The sequence below is a fragment of the Camelus ferus genome, chromosome 15, assembly GCF_009834535.1.
Source record: "Camelus ferus isolate YT-003-E chromosome 15, BCGSAC_Cfer_1.0, whole genome shotgun sequence".
NCBI classification, from domain to species: Eukaryota; Metazoa; Chordata; class Mammalia; order Artiodactyla; family Camelidae; genus Camelus; species Camelus ferus.
In genome coordinates, this window is record NC_045710.1 from 39,495,443 (window position 1) to 39,522,246 (window position 26,804).

At 42.3% G+C, this 26,804-nt stretch overlaps 1 protein-coding gene across 1 annotated transcript in view; it reads left to right on the top strand.

The window, feature by feature from the left end:
- Nucleotides 1-2,883: 2,883 nt before the first annotated feature.
- EML6 (EMAP like 6) overlaps nt 2,884-26,804 on the top strand; it is a 215,429-nt gene continuing 191,508 nt past the window's right edge. The window contains 2 exon segments of the mRNA XM_032497555.1: nt 2,884-3,064; nt 3,843-4,577. Coding sequence (XP_032353446.1) covers nt 4,381-4,577 — 197 coding nt within the window. The 5' untranslated portion in view covers nt 2,884-3,064; nt 3,843-4,380.

Below are 26,804 nucleotides of genomic sequence, written 5' to 3' on the forward strand. Positions count from 1 at the left end.
TTGAGCAATCATCATCACAATCTAATTTTAGAACATTTTTATCATTCACCCCCCAAAAGTCCTGTACCCATTAGTAATCATTCACATTTCCCCCACCTACCCATCTTCTGCTCTAGCAAACCACCAATCTACTTTCTATCTATACTGATTTGCCTCTTCTGAACATTCTTTCTGGAAATGGAATCATACAATTTGTGGTCTTTTGTAACTGGCTTCTTTCATCTAGAATAATATTTTCAAGGTTCTATATTGTAGCTTGTATCAGTTCTTCATTCCTTTTCATTGAGGAATAATATTTTATGATATGAATATATATATTTTACTTATCCATTCATCAACTTACGGACATTAGGATTATTTACACTTTTGGCTATTATGAATAATGCTGCTATCAACATTCATGTACAAGTTTTTGTGTGGATGTATGTTATTTCTCTTGGGTATATATCTAGAAATGGAATTGCTGCATCACGTGGTGACTCTTAACTTTTTGAGAAACTGCCTGATTGTTCTTCAAAGCAGCTGCATCATTTTACATCCTCACTAGCAATGTATAAGAGTCCCAATTTCTCCACATCCTCTCTGATGCTTGTAATCGTCTTTTTGATTATAGCCATTCCAGTGGGTGTGAAGTGGTATCTCACTGTGGGTTTGATTTGCATTTCCATGGTGGCTAATAATGTAGAGCATCTTTTCATGTGCTATTTTTATTTTTAAGTCTTTTACTTGGTTAAAAATGTTGACTCTAACTCCATTAGTTGATTGCTGGTGAAAGAGTGCCTTTTTTTTTTTTTTTTTCCAGTTCAGTGGTATCTAAAACGTGATGCTAATGAGATCAAGGCTACAAGTTCCAGTTCTAAACAAACTGGTTAGCTTTTACAGAGAAAATTGTAGTTAAACAACTACACTCATATGCCCTAATTGTGTTCAATGATCTGGCAGGCTTTTGATATTGCCACTTAACAGGATCTGGAAAGATCAGCCAAAGGGTATGTCCTAGTGATGACAAATATCATTTCAATAAAAGTACAATTTATCATCAACAGATATTTTTAAGGGGAATGGTTTATTATTTTTTAAACTGAATTATTGTTGGTTTACAATATTATATTAGCATTATTAGGTAAACAGCTTTTCTTTATCAACTAAGGGTAAACTTCAGTTCCTCCAAGAAGACAGTAAATGCTTAAATGTTTCTCTTTAATTACTAATTGGCGGAAATAGTATAATAGTTCTCTCTAAAGTTGTCAAATAATTTTGAAATATTATTTATCTTGAAGTTAAATAATTCTGTTAGGATATGCCTCCATGGAGAGTATTCAAGATCATCTTTTTTTTTTCTAGTGTATACTGTACTTCTTTAATCTGCAGATTCAGTTTTTTTTTTTTTTTAATATATTCCTGTTTTATTTTCTGTTCCATTTGTTGGCTTTTCCAATTTAGGAATACCAGTGACCTGTATGTTGGGTTAGCTTTGCTGTCTCAAGCATCTACCCTTTTATTCCATAGACCCATGTAAAAATGCTCTTTCAACGTACCTTTACTTATCTCAATTCTACCTTTATTCCCTTTTTCCTCCATGAAGTCTTTCCTGACTTATGAGGAAAAGCTCCTTTGAGGAGGAAAAGCTCCTCATATTATGAATTTTTATATAGAATTTTCTGTCTATGTAATTCATTGGCATTGTTTTATAGCATGGCATTACTGGTCATCTATAATTTTGCTTATGTCCCAAATCTTTTTCAGACCATGTTTTTTGTTGTTGTTTTTGTTTTTAAATTTGGTAGTGCCCTTATTGGCGAGTACCGTGGGACTTGACAGATTTATAGATTCCTGTTTCCTTACAAAGAATGATACCAGTTCACATCCTCTTCATTGCTGCAGGCAGCAACTGCTCATCCAAACGCTGGCAGTTCTAACCTTCTGGAGGTTTTCCTGCCATTCAGAGAGCTGTTTTTAAAACTTGAGGCAGTTGAAAAACTGAGGAAGCGATTACATTTGAGAGTACGGAAAGGGAAGGAAAGGGCATGTTCCCAATGTCCCTTTAACCGTCCTTTTGCAGTCTTTTAGTCAGTGAGATTTTGAAACTTCTTCTCACAGATCAGCTGTGGCCCGGATTTGAAAAGAGGCTACTTCAGAACACCCTGGAATTCACAGTTCACTAAGGGCAGTTGTAGGAGAAATTCCACCGGCTTCTGCGTTTGAGGGGCAAGGTTAGTTGTTCGTGGCGTGAGCACCTTCCCATTCGCAAAACCTGGTTATCCTTAAATACCCGTCTTAAGAGACAGCTCATGGGAAGGCGCTGGCTCTTAGGACAAAGTGAGACCACATCTACAGCATTTTTCTTAAACTTGGCAACACTGCACTTTAATAGGTTAGAATCTATCTGAATAAAAAGTAAAACAAAGGTAGGAAACAAACGGGCTTGCGCTGGCTATACTACGTTAGGGATGTCGACTACAGAAGCCCTCAGGAAGTGGTGCAGAAGAAATTCTCGAGGTGGGCCGTAGAAATGGTATAGCCTCTATTCCAACTTCATTGCTCCTTTTTTAAGATACACAGGCACGCGGGCCCGCCTCAGTCACTAGGGAACTCGGGGCGCTGGCCAGGGGTCGCCCTTGGTGCGCCTTCCTCTGCTCACCGGGAGAACCGCAAGCACCGCGGCCGCGGTTAACGGCCTCTCTACGGCTCACTCTGGGTGCGCGGAATCCTGGGACTTGTGGTCCGGCCCTGCGCGCTCCCTGCGCAGCCTGAGTAGAGAGGACTACCTTTCCCAGGATGCATCAGGGGAAGGAGCAACCTGGAGGGGGCGGCCCTAGCGCCCCGGGGCGTCGCTGTTTCCAAGCGCCGAGCTCTCGCCTAGTAACCCGCCGCCAAGGTTCCCGAAAGCCGCACTGTGGCCCCGCCCCCGGAGCCACGGCTGAAGGAAGAACCTGTCTCCCGCTGCGCCCCAGTGACGAAGCCCATCCTTGGGTGCGGGAGGCGGGGAGGGGAGGGCGAGCAGAGGATTTCGCTCGCTTGTGCGAGATCCGGGATGTGCTGGCGGCGCCAGCTCAGAGCAGAAGTTAGAGGCGGGAGAGCCGGGATTCTCCTCAGGCGATCTTGGATGGGGTGTGGGAGGAGCGCAGGACACCGCTACGGCGGCAGTGCGCTCGGGCCAGGGTGTCCCTGGGGGTCGTCATCCCTCGGGTCGGCTGCGACCGATGCCCAGGATATGTGTGTGCGGGGGCTCGCTGTCCCTTGTGGTTCCACGGGCGCCCCTGCCCCACGCCGGGCTAGAGAAATGACCCCTGAACTTGTGGGACCCCACAGCTAGCGCAGACATTCCTGGGGAGAGGTACACGATTTTGGCCACTTGTTAATTATTTAATTTCTTCTGGACCGAGAGCGTTTGTAGGTTGCGCTTTCCTGCCTCCAAGTGCACTAGGGTCTCATTTCCTCTGATTCAGAAAAACCTTTCATGACGCTTGCAATTAGAGTTGCTGATTAGTGACAGCTGCTAAGTTCTTTATGGTTTTCTCGGCCAAGAGAGAGTTCACGGAGGACATGAATTTTGAACACATACACAACTAATTGGAGCATCTGAAAAATGACCATTGCATATTCGCCCTGGCTTAATGGGGAAACAGCAAATGTTCTTTCAAATCATATCAACAGCCACCAGCCAGCAGCATTTAAGGCATATTTTGTATCATTAAAAGGAAAGATCTGGAGGGAGAAAGGGAATAGTTGACAATTAAAAAAAAAAACAAACTTGGTTTAGTTTGGGGATCATTTTCTTGGACTGGGTGACATGCAAAATCTCTCTTTCTTTCTTCCTTGCTCTCGTATCCTCGATATAGATTGTCAGTTTCGGATCCAAGGATGGTGATGGCAAAGCTTACCCGAGTTCCTTGTCAAATTAAAACTGTCACAGAATAAATCCCGCTGCCTGCTGCGAAGCCCCGGCGCAGTGCAAACTTCAGTGAGCGAACTGGGTAATCAGTGTTTGGATATGCAGATCCCTGATTTAAAAGGCGGGGTGACCCCCCCAAGAACCTCTCCCGGGGACCGAAGCCCGCAGGTGCAGTAAGGCGTGCGCGCGCGGGTGCTGGCGCCCCCGAAGACGCCTCGCCGGGGGAGAGGGAGCCGGGGCGTCCGGCGGGGTCTGGCGGCCGCGCACGGGCGGCTTGTCTCCGGCGGCGGCGGCGGCGGCGGATGATGGTGGCGGCCGGCGCGCTGGTCTGTGTCTGTGCGTCGCCTCGGAAATCCGCGCCCAGCGCTGCACGCTGAGCCCCTGCAGGTCCTCCGCAGCCCGAGTCTTGGCGAGGACCGACCCGGCGCGCAGGGGCCGCGGACCCGCGCGCGGGGGGGCCGGGGGACGAGTGGGGTCGGCTTATCATGGCGGATCGGACAGCTCCCAGCTGCCAGCTCCGGCTGGAGTGGGTGTACGGGTACCGGGGTCACCAGTGCCGCAACAACCTGTACTACACCGCCGGCAAGGAGGTGGTCTACTTTGTGGCCGGGGTCGGGGTGGTTTACAACACCCGCGAGCACAGCCAAAAATTCTTCTTGGGACACAACGACGACATTATCAGGTAAGGAGGTGGTCTGGGGCGGTGGGGAAGGGTTAGTTGTGGAGGTTGGAAGGATGAGGAGAAGGATGACCAACCGGGCTTTCCTGGGGTCAGATCCGGGAGCTCCATGGAATAAAGGATTCTCTCTGGAACCGCATGGAATTACAGAAGGGCTGCTGATTCTCTAAGGCTAGGGCAGAAACAGGGTAGGGGGTGCAAGTGGGGAAGGGGAGGTCTATTTTCTCTTTATTAATCCGGAAGGCTTTTAAATCTCCAAGGAGTTGAGTCTCCTGATGCTTTTTGGTGTTCCTTCCTGCTACAAGTGGAAGGATCCTGGGTAACTATCAAAGACTTCTCCTTCCCTCCCTAACTAGGAAAATGTAGGACCAATAATCTGAACTATGGGTGTCATCTCTGGGGGGCTCCTCACAAGGTTCCTCAGCATGCACAAAGATTGAAAAAAAAATAAAACTAAAAGAAATTTTGCTGAAGGTAATTTGGGCTCTTCATCCTAGGTGCTTTGAAATGGGAAATTTCTGCAGTGGGTGGGGAGTTTGTTCTCTAATATTTCACTTCCTAGTGTCTTAATGCCAAAAAAGCATATTTATACACTAAATGGATGCTTCCACACCATCACTGAGGTTATAAAAGGCTGACAATTGCTGGACCACAAAATCTTACCAGCCAGTCCACAGAATGACCAACATCTTAGTAGTGGATGGCCGGGACTGATTAGAAGAACAAAACTGGATGAATAGCCATTTTAGGGGTCTTCCTTATTTTGATTTTTGGCCCTATCCTCTCATCTTTGGACCAGACACATTTTCCTCCAGCCCTTGTCAGCTTCTTGTGTGCCAAAACAAGGTGTGGTCCAGATGCTGTTCACAGGGAATCCTTTTTAGCCTTCAGCAGTTAGGGCAGATTTCCATGACATGGGAGCCTCAGCCCACAGGGAAAATGACTTGCTGAGGATGGACTACAACTGACAGAGAGAATATGTGTGCCTTCCAAACTTGTGTGTTCATTGACGTGGAACAACTTCCAGCACATTTCAGAATATTGCCACTTGTGCTCCGTTTCCTTTCATAATGAAATAAATGAGTAAGTGGTGTAATGTGAATGGTCTTAATTTCTCTATGGGAAGAATGATTTAGAAGACAAGCTTCCCCCCCACCCCTTGTGTTGGTGTGCTTATTCTGGAGCCTTTTTCTTTCTTTCTTTCTAGAGCCCTAAAGTTGAAAAATTGTTACAGAAAGTTAAAACTTAATATTTAAAAATACAGTAAGATATATATATTTTAAAAATCTTGACTTGTAGAAGATGAAGATTTTAAGTACTAGGAACTCCACTGTTCTCAAGATTTGGTGGGACTGACATGTAAAACTTTCTTCATGTCGCAGATGACAGAATAGCTTTCTTCTCTCCCTGATGTGGTAATGGTTGTGATTGGGGCATCCTTTCCAACTTCCGTCCTGGAGATGTTGCTTCTGTAATTGCCAGGCTGATTATTAAAGTCACAGGTGCAAATGATTAACAGTGACTCGTGGAAAGGTTAGGTGTTTAAAAATTAAAACTCATTATGTTTTTGCTCTTAATGCAGTGCTTTCCATTACACCATCAAAATAAGGTGTAGTCCTTTGGGGGAAGGGAGAGAGAGGCAATTAAACAGAAAATTCCCTGAGGTTAAATAATAATGTGACAATTCACTGAACTACCTTGACAATTTGAACTCCTAATCTTAATTTTTTTCTCTAAGAGGGAAAAAAAATTAAATGCACTGTTGAAACTGAGGTAGGAAAAGGGTGGGGTTGCAGTAAACCGCTGTCATGACAGGCATTTGGACCCGTGGGGCTGTGATGATATCTGGCTTCGCTGAAGAAGCACTCATTTGTAGAAAAGGTAAATGAAGTTATTTGTGTAACTGGGTTTGCAGGGAGCCTCAATTGTTGAAAAGAAAAAGAAAGATGATTTAGCTTCTGGTCTATTTACTAAGGTAGTTATATCTTTATGCTAAATAGTGACATTGTAGGAAGCCTGCCTGCAGAGAAAGGACTTTATTGCTAAATTTTCCATGATGTTTGGTTGGGTCTAAGTGTGTATAGGTGAGCAGAGTTCTTTAATGTCCATGTATGTCTTTGTGCACAGGAATAAACTTAAGTCCAACAGTTTAAAAACACAAACTACAGATCATTATACAATTGAGAGCTATAAAATTAGAGAAGATAGAATGTACATGCTGTTATTTTACTTTATCATATATATGTATATAGGTTTTTCCAGTGAAGGTAATCTTATCCTTAGTATATGGATACTAATTTCCTTCATAATTTTATTCCCAGAAACATATGAGATGTTTGAAATTAATATTGTAAAATATTTGGGAATATTTGTGTATTAACTGTATATATGGAGAGGAAGTTTGTACTCTTATCTTTATGAATTTCAGCTCATTTCTGTATATCCCAGTTATGCTACTGATTTTCTCTTTAAAATACTGAAGCTTGTCATAGGATGAGGAGGACTAAAGCTAAGGTTTTAGTGCAAAAGCGTTTTGGGTTTTTTAGAATCAGGACATGAATACTAAGACTTCTAACTCTTGATTCCATCAAATGAGATAATAGATGTAATCGTCCACTTAGCTTTTGCATTGGTTTGAAAGATATATTCATAATGCATACATTTCCTACTGCTTTATTTACTGTGCTACTTTCTCGAGAATATTAACTAGAAAGCAGCTCAACAAATATTGATAACACTCTCCATTTTAGAAAACTGTGTCATCTGTGAGAGCACGACAAACTTCAATAATAATCATGTAGGATTTGGCAGAGCTCATTAGAGCTCAGCATATGTGCCCCCCTGATTTGACAGACTATGTGTTTAAGTCAGATTTTGTAAAATGTTGATATGTGAAGCGTAATGTGATTTATTGGATGTGGAGGCTTAGTTTTAGTCTCTTGAATGATTGCCCTGCAATACAGAGAGCAGATTAGAGGGTGCTGCCATATTTGAGTACTGCTAACGTGATGGGGCCAGTAAATGCTTCAAGCAGTGTTTGCTATGGGAATAACACTAGGACTCAAATCGGGCTTGAAGGCCAGGACAGCAATCGAGGCAGAAAGAGTTACAATGTGGTTTCCACTGCAGGTAGCAGGCCACGACACAGAGTGGGAGCAGACGAAAGAAAAGCTCGTGAACACATTTGCTCTCTGTCACCTTCCGTTCATTTTCACAATGACATGGTTGAGGTGTCTCTCTCTCTACCCTGGATCCCGACAGCCCTTCTGACTGGCTCCGTCTCCATTTTCGTTTCTCTTATTTGTCAGCTGTCTGTTGCAAGGGAGGTTTTTCTGCAGTGCCATTTTAGGGGAAAGGGTGCTGACTTTTGAACCCACAAGTGAGTGGCCTGACCTCTCAGGGCCTTGTTTTTTTTTTTTTTTTTTGTGAAAGGGGGATAACCACACCTCAGCTGCAGAATTGGAACTATTAGAAATAATGTATGCAGATGGTTTAGCGTGGGGCCTGGTCCTTAGCTGGTGCTCAATAAATGCTCCTGATCGTGATAGTAGTTGTACAATATTTAATTAAAAACACACACATACACCAAAAACAAAACAGTGATTCCTCATGGCCCACAGGCTGAAGTCATGATTTATCCCCCACTTCCCTCTCCCCTCAAGGGCATAGTGGCAGGAACATGGTCCTGGGTCAGACAGACCTGATTTTGAACCTAGATTTGCCACCAGTTGGGTGACTTGGGGAAATGACTAAAGCTCTGTGAGTCTCAGCTCATCAGTAAAATAGCTTCTCATCCATACCATGGAGGTTTAACAGTATCTAACTTGCAGCTTGTGGAGATTACATACAAGGTGCCCCACAGTGTTTGGCAAATCGTAAGTGCTCCACGCAGGGAACCTGTTTGTATTCATGTCCTGCGTGGCCCCATCTGCTTCAATCTCACCTCTCCCAGGAGACCTTTTACCATCCTTAGATGAAGGGGTTCCTTGCGCTCTTCAGGTTTTGCATCTTTCCTGACCAGTGCTGCTCACTTAATATGTATCACTTATTGCCATTCTTTCAGTCTGAATATTTTCATTTGTAAATGAATGTAAGATCCTTGAGGTGGAGAATAAATTTAATAAGCAGAGCCAACACTCCCTGAGTGCAGACCCAGTGCTAAATGTGTGTACTGATCGATCTCTTCCACTCTCTTGACAACCTCATGATGTTGGTCTGTTTTAGACCCAGGTTACTGGTGAGGAAACTGTGGCACAGAGAGGTTAATGATTTTGATCACGGTCAGTATTTAGCAGACTGTAGAATGGGAATTGGAACCCAAGGCGATCTGATTCCAAAGCCCAGAGCTATCCCTTCACTGCTTTACAGACTTCAGTTTTTCCTAGTCATTGTGGTCCCTACCACTGTGCCTTGTTTATAACCAGAACTTGGTGAGCTTGTGGCTCCTTGTAACTCTGTTTATCAATGCCATGGTTTATTCAAGAGTATTTGAAGCAGGTCACTAGAACTCTGTCTAGAAATGGAACCATGTTCAAGTCCACTTTAGTAACAGCACCAGCTTTGAAGTACAATGACCTGAAACAATAAACTACTGGAGATAATTTAAAAAAAAATTTTAAAGTCTCAATTGTAACATGGCTAAAATATCTGGTGCTGCAAGTACAATCAAACTTGTTGAGTTTGAAGAGAGGGATGTAACGGTCATGATTGGGCCTGCGGTGTTGGGTGAACAGGTTCACATGAAGGGCTGGAGATGTGATTTCATATTCTTCAGTCCCTTGAACAGTTTGAATAAGGGAAATATGGGAGAAACTATGAAGAATCAAACTCGTATTGAGTGTCTGCTCCATACCAGACACTATACATATATATATATATGCGCCTGCACACACACACGCACATACTCATGGAAAGTCCCCTTACTCACAACTCTGAGTGATAGTCTTCATTTTACAGACACAGCTCAGAGAAGCAAAGAGATTTACGCAAAGTCACTCAGTGGTACCATCCACTATTCACTGGATCTCACTTGCTCTGTTCATTGGCATAAACATGAGGTGAAAGGTTGTGATGGAAGCTTATGGTTTGTTCATAAATGATTTTACTATTGTTATTTTTGTTAATAAGCTATAGTCTGGTGATTTTTATTAAGATTTATTTATTCTTTAAACTGGGTATACTTTATTCTTTTTCATCAAAAACTCATCTCACATCTAGAATATACCAGGTGCAGGGTTGCAGCATTGAACATGACCAAGTCCTTGCCCCCATTCTGGTGCAGGAGACCAACAATGAATGGACAAGAAAGCATGAATATAGATTATGACAAGTCCTAAGGAGGGAATGACCACAGAGGGGAACTGGGTTGGGTGAGGGTGGGGAGCTACCTCAGATACTGTTTCCAGAGCAGCTCTGTAGGGAGACAGCATTTAAGCTGAGACCTGAAGGATGAGAAGGGACAGTAAGTGAAGATGAGATGGCAGAAGAGAGGTCGCATGCGGAGGCACCAGGGTGGGAAAGAACTTGGTGTGCCCGGGGTTCTGGTATGGATATCCAGAGAAAGACCAAGGTCAGAGAAATTCTCATCCAGGTCATTAATGCCTCTTGGGTTTTGGCACCATATGTCCTGTATTTCCCAGGACAGCCACAAATATTCCATTCAGTTATTGTTATGGGTATACTTGTTCTGGTCATATTATGAGTCTCTTTTTTTAATTCAAAGTATATGACTATGGTTTTATTTAAAAAATATAGTTACTGTATAATGGTCACTACTTGAAGAACATCATGCTGGTGTATGTCTCTTATAAAGAATGATATTGGCCCTACCACCAACAGTCAATCAGAATGTAGATTATACCGTGGTAAGTGAAAAATTGTTCCACGGCATCGTTTCTGTCCTAGGGCCTCTCCTAACCCCAAGGATTTGGATCTGAATACCTTACAACGTAGGTGATGTTTTTTCCGCCAAAAACGAAAAAGGAAGCTGCTTGGGAGGTTGACTTGCTGGCTCTGCTTCTGGAGTTCTTTCCCCAGGAGGCAGGAGCCACATGGAAGGCCATCCTTCAGCCAGCAGACGACACCTCTTCAGCCATCAGCCTCCTCTTGGAGGATTAACTTGGTTTGTCATATGTTGATTGGCCTTAAATGTAATTGAAGTGCTTGGTAGCAAACAGTTCTTCTCAAATATCATTGTGCATAGGAGTCACCTGAGCACTTGCTAGTAAAATCCAGATTCCGAGTCAGTCAGCCTGGTGTGAGCCTAACACTGCATCTCTAACCAGCTCCCAGTTGACCCCGATGTTGCTGGTCTCCTACGCAGCTAGATTTTGGGGACCTTGCTATGTTTCAGAGCTCAACAGACAGTGTTTTCTTCAACCCCAAAGATATGGCCAGCTTGTGAAATAGGCTTTTAATAATACGTGTATATATGATTCATATATTTATTAAAATCTTATATTAGCGGGATCAGTTTTTTCATTAGGTTGGCATCTAGCCCAGTGTTCTTTCTTTTCCAGAAAGAACCAAGCAGGAACTGGCTGGAACAAGTTAAGGAGATGGCTAGCATGTCCCTCTGGGCAGTGGAAGAGTGTGTAGACATATATGTTCTAGTGTAGACATATATGTTCTAGTCTCTTGAGTCTATACCTAGGAATAGAATTGCTGAATCTGATAGTGACTCTGTTTAACTTTTTGAAGTCTCTGCTTCTTTCTCGATAATGTATGCTTTGATTTTCTCTGACTGCAGACTGGCTTTTCAACTCAATGATCTATATTGCACCTAGCCACCAAAAAAAAAAAAAAAAAAGTCATCTCCACTCCCTGAGTGCACATGACTATCCAGCTTGGTCTTATAAAACCAACTGATCACGTCATGTGAGTCTTAATTCCAAATTTCCAGGAAAGAAAATCTGATTGGCCTAGTAGGGTCAGGATGACCACCAGTTCAATCAACTGTAGCCTGGAGGGTGAGACCAGGTTTCAAAGGGCTGCCCCTTTAAGGAAGATTATCTAATGAGGGAGATATGGACTCAGAAGGAATGAATGGCAACTCTACCATAGGAGGTGGATTAGAAAAGGAGGTGGTAACTGATGTTTTGATGGCTAGAACAGAGCAGGACAATGATGAGAAATACTGAGCTGAGGGCAAGAAAAGGTAAGGAAAAGGACACTAAGAGGGTTTAAAAACAAAATATTTGTGATATGATTCATCATGGAATTTTTAATTCTCATAAGAGGCCATGCCAGGGTGTCCCTTGGGAACACCCAGACTGGTGACCAAAGTCTTGGAGGGCTAGGTGGCCATCAGGTGTTTGCCTACTGGGGCACCAGTGCCTCTACTAAGGGTGTCCCCTCTCCTGCTGGGGTCTGGTGGTAGGAGCGGGGCACAGAGAGGAGCATATGGGAATAGGGGCTGATGCACCACCGGGGAGGTGGCCCGATGGCTCGCCCAGGAGGCTTCCTGAGGCTGGCGCAGGCTGCTCAGGTGAGGGAGGCGAGGCTTGGGCCAGCAGCTGGTGAAGAACTACCTCCATACTTTACTTGGCGCAGATGCTGGTGCAGACCTGCTGCCCCAGCCTTGGTGATGAGCAAAAAGTTTGCACAAGTGAACTCTGGATGATTTAGTGAGCTTGGCTATATGTTGAAAATGAATCTTCCTCAAGGCAGACTTAGAATCTGCCTAAAGCTCCCATGACCAGCAGGATGAGGTTCAAGCTCCTTCCGCGTGCTCTCCTAGGCCTGTTGTCATCTGGTCCCGGCTGCCCCTCCAGCTTAGTGTCCCTCACTGTCCTGACATCCTCCGGCCACATCCAACTCCTTGCAGTTCCCTGAACCCAGCCTCCTATTTTGTGTGATCTCATCCTTGCACAAGACATTTTGGCTGCCAAATGACCCCTCACTTGTCCACTTATAGAATCTTTCTCTTCCCTCAGTCTCAGTGCTGTGTCATCTGCCCCCAAAGCCTTACCTCAACGGCTCAAGACTGTTTAGGCCCTTTTCTGTGCGTCCTGGCTACCACGCAAGTAGCTCCCTGCTGGAGCCCCTGCATTCACTGTTTTATATTTGTTGACTTACCCATCTCTCCACCTGATCCCAGTTCTGTGGGGCCCTGCCTAGCACCTGTCGTGGACTTAGTAAGTGCTTGATGTGTTTTTATTTGTTGTTAGTTCCTCATTTCTCAAATTATTTGGAAGGAGCAAAATAGGAAATGGGGGTGAGATTTCTACGGACCTCATTTTGTATACACTTTGTGAGGAGAAAGTCCTGCAAATATATTCTCAGCTGGCACTTAGAGGCAGGATTCAGAATCTTCTTTTTAGAAAAATATTCGAATGGCAATAATGGCCAATTACCGCGTTGTTCTTAAGTCAGCTACCAAATTCTCTGTCACTTCCTCCTTCTCCTGCTCTCCTGGTCTAGATGGGAGAACAGCCATTGAAGACCTGTATCCATGGCTGCTGAAATGTATCCTCAGATCACACAGTAAATGAAACACTCCTTTTGAATGACTTAAGAGTTTTTGGCTGTGTTATAAGGAAAATCTGGGTTTGTATCCCTTTAGATTTAGGAAACATGGGGATCTTTGAAGCACCTTTTGACAACATGATGGACCGACTGGAGGAGGGATGTCTGTAGAGGTAACACCTGCCAAGGTGAAATAAATTTAAGTCTTTTCTGGCCCAGAAGAGTTTCACCCAAAGATAAGAAGTAGGTGTTCAAAGGCAGGCTGCCTGGAGAAATCAGCTTTTGGAGGATGGAGAGCAATTTGGCAGGTGGGTGGAGAGGGAATAGGGGAAGGGGGGATACTGGGGAGGGAACAGCTTGCGTGAAGGGTCTCCTGAAGGGAGAGGGAGCTGAAGCTGAGAAGTGGGCTGAAGCCCTGTCACTAAGGGATTTCCAGCTCATCCCACAACTTATGGGGACCAGCAAGGGGATTTAAACCGAGTGAGACAAGGCCAATTTACATTTTAGGAAGATCCCTAAAGGCAGAGGGTTTCTACTTTATATGAACCTTTTCTTTGAGATTCCTCCCCACACATTTTTCCTTCAATGCCAAACTTCCCAGAAGAGGGAGCATCACCTTGAACAAGGGGACTGGGTCCTGGGGGGTTTAACATGGCCCTGGTCCAGTCTCTAAGCAGACATGTGACTTTGGGCCTGGGGCTTCAACCTGGCTTCAGCTTCCTCCTCTAAAAATGAGCAGAATGACTAGCCACATGATATCTAAGGTCCTGCTGAAATCTTTTCTAAATCCAAGTGCTGAGATTCTGTGTTGTCGCCATTTACTACCTCATTTTTGAATCTTTTGTTCACTCCTCGGCATAGTGAACTGGTTTCTACTTCTACCAGCGACTGGAGTCCTTCTCTGGAGTGGCTCCAGTGTCAGTGGAGCATACCTTTTAACACAGGGGCTCCTCAACGTGACTTATCATATTAACTGCCCAAAATGCATGACCTGAAGCTAATCATGAGGAAACAGACCAATGCAAATGGAGGGACAGGCTACACCACAATTGGCCTGTACTTTGCATAAAAAAAAGTCATTCTCATAATAGACACAAGGAATTAAGAGACTGTTGCAGATTAAAGGAGACTAAAAAGATAGAAGTGAATGCAATATGTGATCCTGGATTGGGGTGGATAAGACAATTGGTGAGACTTGAATGTGGGACTTTATGTTAGGTAATAGCATTATGTCAGGATTAAAATTCTGAATTCGATTGTAGCAGTGCAGTTATGTGAGAGGAAGTACTTGTCTTAGGAGATACATGCTGGGGTATTCAGGCGTGAGGAGTCAGGAAGCTGCAGATGGTTCAGGAACAGCAGCAAAAGTAACAACAACAGGAAGAAGGTGTCTGTGTGTGTTTGTTTGTATGTCTCATGGCATGTGTTCTCGCCTCTTCTTTCTTCCTCTTTCCTCGAAACCTCTTACCCACTGCCTCCTCCCTGCTTCTGTCCTTGCCCTTCCCTTCTGTTCTCAACACAGCAGCCAGTTGGTCTGGCTGCCACATAAGTCAAGCCATATTATTTCCTGCTCAGAACCCTCAGAATAAAAACAAAATACCTTGTAATGGCCTCTAAGCCTCTATGGGGATTTGGCCTCCTGTTACCTCTGTGATCTAATCTACTTTCTCCCCATCTCTTGCTCCACTCCAACCACACTGTCCTCCTAGCTGCTTCTTGAACACTGAGGCATTCTTCTGCACCAGGGCCTTTGCACTCACTGTTCCCTCTGTCTGGCTTCTCCTTCTCCCAGACTTCACATGACTTTATGACTTTACTCTCCTCCCTTAGGTCCCTGCTCAGTGTCATCTTCTCAGTGAGGCCTTCCCTGACTACCCTATTTAAAGTTCAGACACTCCCCACCAAACACACTCCTTATTACCCATCCCTGTTTTATGTTTCTCTTTAGCTCTTATTTATTTTGACTCTTGTTGTCTCTCTTCATTAGAATATAAACTCTGTGTAGGCAGGGCTATTTGTTCACTGCCCTGCCTACAGTGCCCAGAATGATGCCTGGAGTGTAGAAGACACTTAATAAGCATTTATTGAATGAATGAATGAATGAATAAATGAATGACTTGTATATATTGGCTTTTGTTTCTTTTGCGATAATCTCCTTGGAATTTCTGCTTAGAATAGGATTTCTTTTTTGGACCTCCTGTGACAGACTGTGAAGCCTTGAGGTCCCATCTCAAAATAATAGGTTTGTTTGTCCCGGTTTACCCTTGTACCGAAATACAATCTAGATACAGAAAAGAGCACATGTCATGGTGTACAACTCACAACCCACATGCATGTGTAACCCTCACGCACATCAAGAAACAGAACATCACCAGCCTCACAGAGACCCCCACGTGCCCCCTTTCAGTCACAATCCCCACTGCAAAGATAACCTCTGTCCTAACTTTTAACAGTATCGATTAGTTTTGCCTAATGTTGTACTTTTAAAAGGAATGGTACAGGATGCATTTTCTGTGTGTCTGGCTCCTTTCAGTCAACATTATGTTTATGAGATTCATCTGTGTTTCTACATGTTTATTCTCAGTCCATGTTTTCCACTGTGTAGAAATATCATAATTTACTTATCCATTTTACTGTAGATGGGCTTCCATTTCTTTTGACTACTATCAACATTCTAGTACAAGTGAACGTATATATTCAATTCCACGTAACAGTGGTATTTCTGGGGCATGGGGTACACATATAATCAGTTTTTCCAGGCACTTCCAAACAGTTTTCCAAAGTGAATATATCAATTTATACTTTCATTATCACAGAATTAATGTTTCCTAATCCATAAAATAAAATACATGAATAGGATCACAGAGAACAGTGATTATTTTGAAATACAGTTATAAAATATTTTAATATATTGTGATGTATTTGATGTGCTTCTTTATTAATTCATACAGTTGAAAAGTCTAGCAGTTTTAATAATTATCATTTGAAAGTTTGGAAGTAGTGATGAGCATACATGATGTTTGAAAGATCTGTAACAACTTTGATTTGATAGGAAAATATCTGTGATTTTATTGCTCTGAAGGTCACAAGGTACTACTGTAGTTTGTTGCCCACATTCTGAATGATAGGAAATACTACAGTCTGTTACAAGTGAGTGAAAAATAAAGATTTTTAGTAATTTTAGCCCATCTAAATACATAAACCCTCCCTGAATTCTACTAAGGGGTACATGGATTCCAGGTTAAGTACATCTGGATTAGAGGAACAAAAATGACTTACCACAAGCATTTCTTAAGTGTCTACTATGTGTCATATACTGTGGTAGGTGCTGGGGACCCAACAGTGAATAATACGTGTCTCTTCTCAAAGAACTTATAATCATGAAGGTAATATTTACAAATGAGTGAGCAGCTGGATATGGTGTGTTCAGGTCTATGGTAGTTAGTTAGCCCAAGGTATATGAGAGCCTCAGGACATGCACCTAACCCGTGCATGGGAGGGGGTAGGGTCAGGGAAGGCTTCCCGGAGGAAAGAGCATCATTAGATTTAGGCTCTGAGCTGGTCTCTCTGGCTGCAGTGGGAATCATGAATTGTTGGGAAGAAAGTCTGGAGGCACTTGAGGTAATCCAGGTGTGAGATCATTATGGTAGTATGCAAGGAAAGCAACAAATATATTCTGGAGAGTCTAGATTCCTGGCTATTGATTGGATATAGGTGGTGGGGGAGAAGAAAGGTGATAGGTAATGGTTAAGTTTGTGGCATAATGACCTGGTTGGATGGTGGTGATCATTCACTGGAATAGAATGAAGAGCAAGTTCAGGGCTGGGGGTGATGAATTCAGCTTTGAACAGCTTTAGATTGATGTGTCAGTGGAACATCCACGAGGTGATTATATGTATAGGTGGGTCTCTTGCTCAGGAGAGAGCCTTGTGAGTTGCAGGGAGCATGTAGGAGTGGATGAGGTAACCCAGAGGGCATATGAAAGAGAAGAAGCCAGAGTTAGGATTTTGAGGAAGATCAACTTTTAGGAGATCGGCAAAGAAAGAGGTGCTTGTGAATGCCAAGAATAGTCACAGAGTAGGAGGAAAACCAGGGAAGTGGCGTGTCCTGGAGGCCCAGAGCAGAGAGGGTATCAAGTGACCCTCAACGGTACCACCCTCAACAGTCTGGAAAAGGGCCGTATGGATTTAGCAATGAGAAGATTATTGATGAATTGGTTTTGCTACAGAAACACTGGGAATGATTAGTTTTCTCTGGCTTATACTTTTATCTGGGGTTTAAACATTCCGTTAAGCAGTTAGAATGCCAAGGGCCATTTCCTTTTACCTTTACTTTTCTTCTTACATCTCCTTTATGTATTGTGCTCATGCCCAAGTGAGTTTTATGCTGCAGTCATCTCAGTTTAATGACTTTTATCTCTAACAAAGTCTAGCTTTTTTTTATTTTGTTTTTTGGACAATAAGAGAGATTGTTACAGACATTGCTTCTTGGTAAAAAGCCTTTCAGGTCTATTATTCTGCATAGTAGATGTGAACACAGTCACTTTGGCCAGGCCATGTCTGTCTATGTGAGAGCCTGGCCAGCTGACAGTGAACTCGTAAGTCATTCCCCTGCCCTGAGTAACACTCAGCTTTTAGTCCATATGATAAAATACAATGGAGGAGATGTAAATTCTGGAATGTTTCATAATTATTTTCTTCCCAGAATGTCACTTGGGTTTTTACATATAGGGGAAAAGTGGGGAGATATTCAATTAAATAAGCCTGTGTTCAGTGCTTACTGTGTAAATGACAGAGTGCTGGCCTCAGCGACAGCAGTTCTCTGAGCAGGGAGCCGTCAGTGCCCGTCTCTCCCTCCTCCTTCATCTCCATTATCTGCCAGCCCCAAGTTCAGTTCACCACATTCCCCCTTCTCTTGCCGCCTCCGCCCTAGTTCACACCCTGGTCCACCTATGTTGGGACAGTTGTAGCAGTTTCCTAACTGGTCTTCTTGCCTCTGCTATCACTCCCCTAGTCAATCCTCTGTTTGAAAACCTGGCTAAGCTAAAAAACAAAAACAAAAACAAAAAACAGATTTATGAGCCCACTCCTAAAGATTCTGATTCAGAAGGTCTGGCTTGGAGTTCCCCAGATGTATATTTTGAAGACATGTCCCATAGAAATTTAGATAAAGGTGTATATAACTATGCTCATGCATGCACGCACGTGTGCACACACACACACGTGCACCAGCTTTCTCTGCTCCTTTTGTTGAGAGAGCTGACAAGCAATGACACCTCAATAGCAGGAACACACCTAGCACCCAGGATGTGTTTCTAAATACCATTCTGAACAACAAAGCATCAGAACTCCTTATAAAAATGGCTGCTTCCAGGCCTGGGGGAAGGAAAACACAAGACAAGTCTGAAATAGCTTCTTGCACTAGAAAGTACAGCTGTACTCAAAGAATAAGGAGGGATATTGAAATGACCTAAAAGCCAGCTTTAAGGGACTTCCACTGGTCACATCTGGGATAATTTGAGCATGAATTATAATCCATGGAATAAAATAAAAATCCATATAGTTGCAGTGATAGGAATAACTAATGGGGAGAAGAGAAAGCTCTTCCTTGAGTAGGACATCAACTGTTAAATACAGACGGAATGATGGAGTTGGAATTGGAAAATCAATAGATGTTGTAACTAGCGGTGAAAGTTTGTTGAGGAACCTGATGTTTACATAGTACTTTGCCACAAGATACTTATTCATTACAAAGGACAGTGGACAAGACTGGCAGAAACCACCTTAACCCGATGATCAAACATTCACAGTAATGGGACAAACCAAATCAGTAAAAAAAAAAAAAAAAAAAAAACTTCCAAGTGGTTCTGGGTTCCAGAACCCTTGCACTATGCTAGCACTGGGGTAGCCTTCAAAGTACAGATCCCATCTATTCCTGCCCTGTTTCAAAACTCCTGCCAGCTATATTGCTTCTGGAGTGGGCTGCAGACACTCGGGTCTGGCCCCACCTTACCTTTTGGCCATCATCTCCTACGACAGCTCTGTTCCCCACCCTCCCTCACTTTTGCTCCCATCACACCATACTCCTGGCTGTGACTCAAATGGTTCCATCTCTCTGTTACTGCACACGACCCTACTGCTTAGGATGGCCTACCCGGGCTGTCTGTGGGGAAGAATCATGTCGTCCAAGAGGCAACTCCAACACACTGTCTCTGTGAAGCCCTCCCTGATTTCTTGAGGCAGAATCAGTGTCTCTTTCCTCAGGACCCCCATGACATTTTCTCCATACCGCTCTTAGAACAGCACTTCTCATGCTGTGCTACAGTTCTCCACTTGTGTGTCTCCTCACCCCACTCACCCAGCCTACTGGCCCCTCTGCATCCTGGAGGCACTTTACATGGTAAAAGAACTAGAACTTCAGAGCCCGCAGACCTAGGTTTGAATCTGATTCTACCACTTACTGGTTGTTACCCAGCTGGCCTCAGCTTCTTCCTCTAGATTTACTGATAGGTTATTAGGAGAATTCAATTAAATAAAGTGTATAAGGAGATTTGCAAAGTAAGTTAAAGAGAAAGAAAGGGAAAAAAACCCTCAGTAAGCCCTGAGTAAGTTTAAATATATATGTATATATACACCTACACACATACACATATATATACATATACATACAGATAAATAGTTTACATATATATATCTCTTCCCATTTAATCCTGCAGAAATTCAAAGGTATAGTTACATAGCTAGTAACTGACAGACTGACTCAGCTTTGAACCCATGCACCTTCTGTTCTGTGGAGGCTATGATCCAGAAGGGAGAGACACAGAGAGCCGCAATTACCTTAAATAATCACATGTGGAAAATGTTGAGCTAGAGTCAAAGCCTCCAACCCATTCATGGGAATTGTAGTCTTTAAGCCATTCATGGGAGGGACCTGGTGGTCAGAGGTCCAGATGAGACAGTCTCTTCTGTGGGTGGCCACCAGAGTGGATGAGGGTGCGAGCCTTCTCCCAGATGTCGGCTGAGTGCCCGCTAGGAGACCCTCCTGGTGATCGTCATATGTGTGAGATCAAAGGAGGGCATGAGAAGTGAAAAGGACGAGGGCTTAAGACAGCCCTGGGCTACACCTTTACCTTTAAGTTTTCAGGAAAGGAGAAGGAACACAAAAAGGCCTGAGAAGGGGTGGAGCAGAGTGACAGGAAGAACTGAGGGAATGCAGGGACTTGGAAGGCAAGGGGTGGAGGGGGCAAAGGCCTGTCTCTGTGTGTGTTTTGGTGGGGCTGGTGGTGAGGGGTGCTGGAGCCCAGCAAAGGGAGGGACCAGGACTGGGACTCAAAAGAGGTCAAGGGAAGAGCATTTTCATTGCCATCGTGTGGGGGCAGAACCCAGATTGCTGGAACAATGAGTAAGAATGAAAATGTGGAGACAACAGGAAAGTGTAGCCTAATTAGGGCTATATTCCCCCGTACTTGGGCAGAACGCTTCCTGAGATCTGGAAGATTTGAGAGTCATCTGGCTCACAGGCACCTATTCTGGGAAATTAAGCACCCCCCCCAGATGCCATCTGTTTCAGTAGCGAATACTGAACGAAGGTGCAAGTTGACCACCAACTGCGTCTCTTCCTCCCAAAACTATCTTTCACCAAGAGGCATATCTGCTTTAAGGGAGCCACAAATCAGAGGTTTAAAAATCTATTTACTGTTTTCCTAAGCCCAGGCTTGTGATTTCTTCTGGTTTCATAGTGATTTATTATTTCTTTTCGAGATTTACACAACATACTGTTTAAGTGCTTTGGCAAAACAAATAAAATAAATAAATAAACAAAATAAAGGAAAGGAAAACAGGTTTGTTTGGGGCTTTTTGTTGCTTTGGTTTGTTTATTAATCCTTATACTCTGTCACACTGCAAAGACTAAATTATAGGCTCAAATTTCATATAATTCAGCGCTTTGCCTTTTTTTTCCTGAGCTAGAGCAGATTTTCTCTTTAAGTGATAGTATTTTTGGTTATTTTATAGATGGAAAATGATTATCTGTTTATAGGTATATTTAATTCCATACGTGACCTAGTTTCACTTAAATCTCTTTCGAATCTCAGAAGCTAATTTAGCAGCTAGATTTTCCCTTCTGGGTGCCACAAAAGAGTGAAATCATATTTCCAGCAGTAAATTAGTGAAGGTATTGAGCAGCAGCTTGCCACGAGTGATCACGCAGAGGTGCCACATCAAGGAGGCAACCACTTAGAAAGCATCCCAGAAGTGGTTCCAGATTGTCAGTTATTGGATGTCTGAGTTACTTTTCTCCTGCCCTGCATGCACATCAAAGAGATCACAATATGAGTGCTGTGTATTTTCCACAGCCTATGCTCGTCTGAAGTGAACACACATCCTTGACCTTCTCCCTTAAGCATTCTTAGGAATTTTAACGGTAGGGTTTTAAAAAGTGATTTTTAAAAATATCAAGGAGATATGCAACATTTTGGTAAATATGTGTAAGGTATTAGTAATAATAATTCTAGAACTTCACCAAATGTCTCCACCATGTTGGTGGATAAAATGTTTTCATAATTACACCATCCTATACAGTGACTTGTGAGTCTAAGGTCCTCACATACTCAGAGCAGGCCACTTCACCTTTCTTAACCACAAAAGAAGCACATATAGCAAAAGGCATCCTTCTTTTTCATACCAAGTGTACTTTCTGGATAATAAGGTAAAAGGTCTGCTAGATGGATATTTTGGTGGTAGCAAATGAAAATAGGTAGCCAGAAAGCACATTACAACAAGACCAGCTCCCAGAAATTCAGAACAGTGGAAGTTAATAATGAGATGTTAAAACTCAGCTTAAAAAAAATTTAGACTAACCTTGTTTGGGGGTTCCCAAAACCCCAATATGGGAACTAAACAAATATTTGTGAAATGACAGAAAACTAAATTGTTAGCTTTCTGTAGGTTTCTGCTATAATCTTGCTTGTCACTACGTTATGGGGAAACTACATGTATGTCTGAAGCACACATAGTGAATGACCTTAATTCTCATTTAAGATGGAAATAGCAATAAAAAGTGGAAATGGTAAGGGAAACAAGAACTTAGTAAATTATTTCAGGCTCTTTGTTTTATTTTATTTGGGCCCTAAACAAAGTTATATTAATTGGTGTAGTTGATTTTATGGCTTGTTATTTATCCTTGAAATATGTGAAATTATGGGAAAAGAACCTTGAGGTATATGTGGAAGGATGTTAAAGAGTTCTTGTTTCTATTAGTATCTAGTTTTAATTTTGTTTATTCATAACTAAATTACAGAAACTTACCTAGGAGTACTACTTTATATTAGCACTTGGACTACAGAACTGAGCCATTATTTCTCACCCTAATTTTGTGCCTGGTTATATTTTTTATAACTTATAGGTTAAGAAAATTTCACTTTAATACGTGCAAGGTGTTTCAGTAATGTTAAAGGACACTGATTCCTTTTAGTGCGGTTTACTACAAACATTATAAAGGGTAAAATTGTTTATTGATTTTTGGCAAGCCACCAAAAAGAAATTACAGCTATTTGACAGTAAGTTCAGGAGAAGTAAACAGTAAGATGACATAAGAAATTATCAAAACTATGATTATATGATGCCAAAGAAAGACTCAATAAAGATCTATTTCGTTTTCATACAAAAGTGTGCTCTGGTGCTTTCAGTGGGCATAATTTTTAAATAAATGACCCTTAGTTGAAGTTACAAACTAAAAATCACGTGGGTGTTATTAAAAACAGTCATATAAGAACCTACTTGGGTGGGAGAATATGGAATCTGGTTTTGGGTTTTCCTCTTCTGGCTAAAGGGCCGGGGTCTGTCTTGGTCATTGTTGTCCTCATATGCCTAGCACGAGGCCTGGCATGGGGAAGACGCTCAATAAATTTCTGTTGAATGATTCAGAGGCCAGCGTTCACCTACATGTGGCTTCTGGAAGAACTTCTGGACTTCTAGTTTGTCAGCTCAGTCTCTGTTTTATGTCTCAGCATTCCTGCTGTTGGGCATTTTGCCCACTATACTATAATATATATACTATGATTATGCACACACACACACACATACATATATATACACACCTCGTGTCCAGTATCCTATAGTAAAAGCAATACTGTAGCAGATATCCTTATATATGCTTTGTAGAGCTTATGCATGGTTATTTCTGTAGCTGATATTTCTAGAAGTAGAATGGCCAGGACTGAAGAATATATACATGTTATATTGTGATAGATACTGACAAACTGCCTCCCCAGAAGAGATGTACCAATGTATGTGTAGGAGAGTGACATTCGTCTACAACTTCTGCTAATCTGGTATCAGATTAATTTTAACTCTCCAGAAGTCAGAAAGTGTAGAAATCTTATAATTTAAGAAACTCAGGTATTTCTGGACGACAGCAAACATGAAGTTTCTTCCTTTTTGTTTAGTCCTTTGAATGGTGATGCCTACATCTGTACATGTGAAGACACACAGAAATACAGTCAATTAAAATACTCAATAATAAATATTATATTCAAATATCTTTGGCTTAATGATTCCATATGTGATAGATTCATTGCTATCATAATATTATAAATAAGGATTTATTTTATGATACTGCCTATAGAAGAGTTCTACTCATAATATATATTGTTGATGCAGAGAGAAGATAAAAATCAACATTTTGTTTATATTTCATTGGTTAATAATGTATTATTCTGTGCTGGGCACTTTGCTGAGCATTTGGTGTACTTTATCTTATTTATCCCTCATTATAAATCCTTAAGGTTTTATAAATCCTATTATTCCTTTTTTCCTAAAGAAGAAACTGAGGCCTAGAGAATTTAAGTAATTTGCCCCAGGGCAAGAGCTCATAACTGTCAAGCTAGGGTTCAAACCCAGGCCTCTCTCACCCCAGGCCCCTGTTGCCCGATGTACCATTTGCCGAATTGCCTGGCCTGTTTTTGTCACTCAGTTATTGTCATCTGGTGGTGAGAGTCAGGGATATTTTCTAATAATAAGTCTAACGTGAATACCCATGAAGGTATATCTATTCGTGGCTCTCAGAGTGTCCCTGTTGAAAAATCTTGGCCTCTTCTCCTAAGAACTTCTGCTTGGTTCTAGGTCCAGATCAACTTTTTTTTCTTGATGGACCTGCTGAAAGCAGAGGTAACAATCCCCATCACTTGTTTCTGGAAGTTGGAAGGATCAGTTCCTTTACATGGAAAAGGCACTGATGGTGACAGAAACACACGCCTCAGCCCAGGGCCGGCCCTGTGACTGTCCACAGGTCATTGCAAACCGTCCCCTGAACCTTGCCGCCCAGAAACCTGGAGTCTGGCTTCTGGGTGTGGCCCAGAGAGCACCCAGGGGACATGCAGATTGGTAATCTTTGGCTCCTGGGACTGGATTCTCTTTTTAGACCTGGAAGTCTCCCATTCAGAATGAATCCATGGCCACTTGCTCCAGTCAGTCCACGCCCTGAGATAGTCATGTCTCTGGTTAGCTATAAGGAGTTGGTGAGAGCAGCTAGTGACTGGCATCCCCACCACTGCAGAGTTTTGGTGATTTAAGACTTTGGTTCAAGATAACAGAAGCCAATTTAAATTGGCTTGAGGAAACAAAGGAATTTAGTAGTTTATGTCAGTGGAAAATTCTAGATTGGTGTTGACATCGTCCTACACAGACTCAAATGACATTGTCAATATCTCTCTTAGATTTTCTCCATCTCTTGGTTGTGTTTCTCTCCGGTCATTGGCCTCATTCCCTCCTTTCACTGACATATTTCTTTCAAGCTATGGGAGTGGGCTGCCTAGTGATGCCACGGCCAAGGATGGATGCAGGCTTCCAGCCTCTCAGCTAGACACCTCAGAGGACAAAGGAGCTTTTCCAGCACCAGCCTATAAAATTACAGGGAAGCACACTCTGATTGGCCTTGTGTGGGTCATGTGCCCATCCTTTGAACCTATCACTGCAGCCAAGAATCAGGTATCCTGGTTGTCTCGCCAGTGTGAGGAACTGATTGGGAGTCCTCACAGAACCACATGGGATGGGGAAAGGTTAATTCCTACCAAAAGGGAGAAGTGTCATTATCAGAAGGAGACAGAAATGCAGGGTTTACCAAAACAGCAGATATTTCAAAGTGGTAGTTACAAGAAAGTCTGGAAAATGATAGAGGACTGAGCTTAAAGTATTCAGAATACTGAATCCAGGGAGCCCTGTTTGGAAAAGAGTGGTCACTTCCCTAATACCATTTTAGGTTGAGAATCAGGGTCATTTTTATGGTAACAAAGACAGTTTACTTAGGCAGAGAGCAGAATGATATGGGGCATATTAACTGGCAAATATGAAACCTACCTTTTGTGTGGAAGACGGGGATCACTTCCTTGGATTAATTCCTGAGGAACACACAAAGGTGTAAGGGAGTTTGAGCATGAGCTGCTTCTTATCTCGGAGGGCTCTAGCGGAGTATTGATAAAATGGAAGCATCTGAACAGAAGAGTCCCTTTAGAAAGACAAATATCATATGATATCACTGGTATGTGGAATCTAAAAAAAATGATACAAATTCTATTTACAAACCAAAAACAGAATAACGGACATAGAAAACAAACTATGGTTACCAAAGGGGAAAGGGCAGGGGAAGGATAAATTAGGAGTATGGGATTAACAGATACACATTACTATATATAAAATAAATAAACAGCAAGTTCCTACTGTATAGCACAGGGACTATATACAATATCTTGTAATAACATATCATGGAAAAGAAAAATATATATGTATGGATATGTGTAACTAAATCACTTTGCTGTACATCTGAAACTAACACAGTAAATCAACTACACTTGAAAAATATTTAAAAAAGAGATTCCCTTTAGAATACTGAGTAGAAAGTTCACAAGGAACCTTAGTTATTTTATGCAAACACAAGGGAACAGAGAGGATTAAATTAGAGCTTCTACTTCTAGAAAAAGAGAAAACGTATGGTCATGTTTAAAGAAAGAGAAATTTCCAAGAGGAAGGACAAATGCCCTGCAGCACACAGGACACACATCCCTCCTCACAGCCCCATCCCCCATATCCTTATTAAGTGTTAGGTTCATTTTTTAAAAATCCCTGAAGTTATCTCACAGGGTTATATTTAAAATTTATTTTTCAGTTCAGACAGACTATGTTATTCCATGTTGGCATATGGTAGCCTAAAAGGTTTCTGATTCATCGTGCAGGGTTTGTTGTGCAGAAGGTATCAGGCTGTTTATTGTTATTTTTCAGGTAGTAAGTGCCTTCAGTTTGCTTTCAGAGAGCTAAAGCAGTCAGAGTATCAAAAATAGGATGTGAACTTTGTAATCAAATTTTAAGGAAAATGGGCAATTGAATTTTTGGTCTTGTAACGATACCCAAAATGCTTTAAAGGTTTGTCTATCACATGGTTAACTATTTTGAAAGTAAACTTTAACATCCTCTATTTGTAACTGAGGCTTCCAGACCTTTATTTGTTCTTCCCCACCTTAAGAATGAGTTCATTCTAGGTCATCACTTTCAGCTTGTCTAGCAACCCAATGTTTTTCACTTACACTGTGTTTAAATTACACACCATACTTAGATTTGGTGGGAACCTCACAGAATCTCGGTTCTGCTATTTTTTAAGAGTTGCTTTTTCCCCCTATTATATTCATATCTGCTCATGAAACAAAATTTTGGAAATAAGGCCAAAAGAAAAAATTGCCCATGATTGACACCAAGTCTCTGTTTACATTTTTTGTGA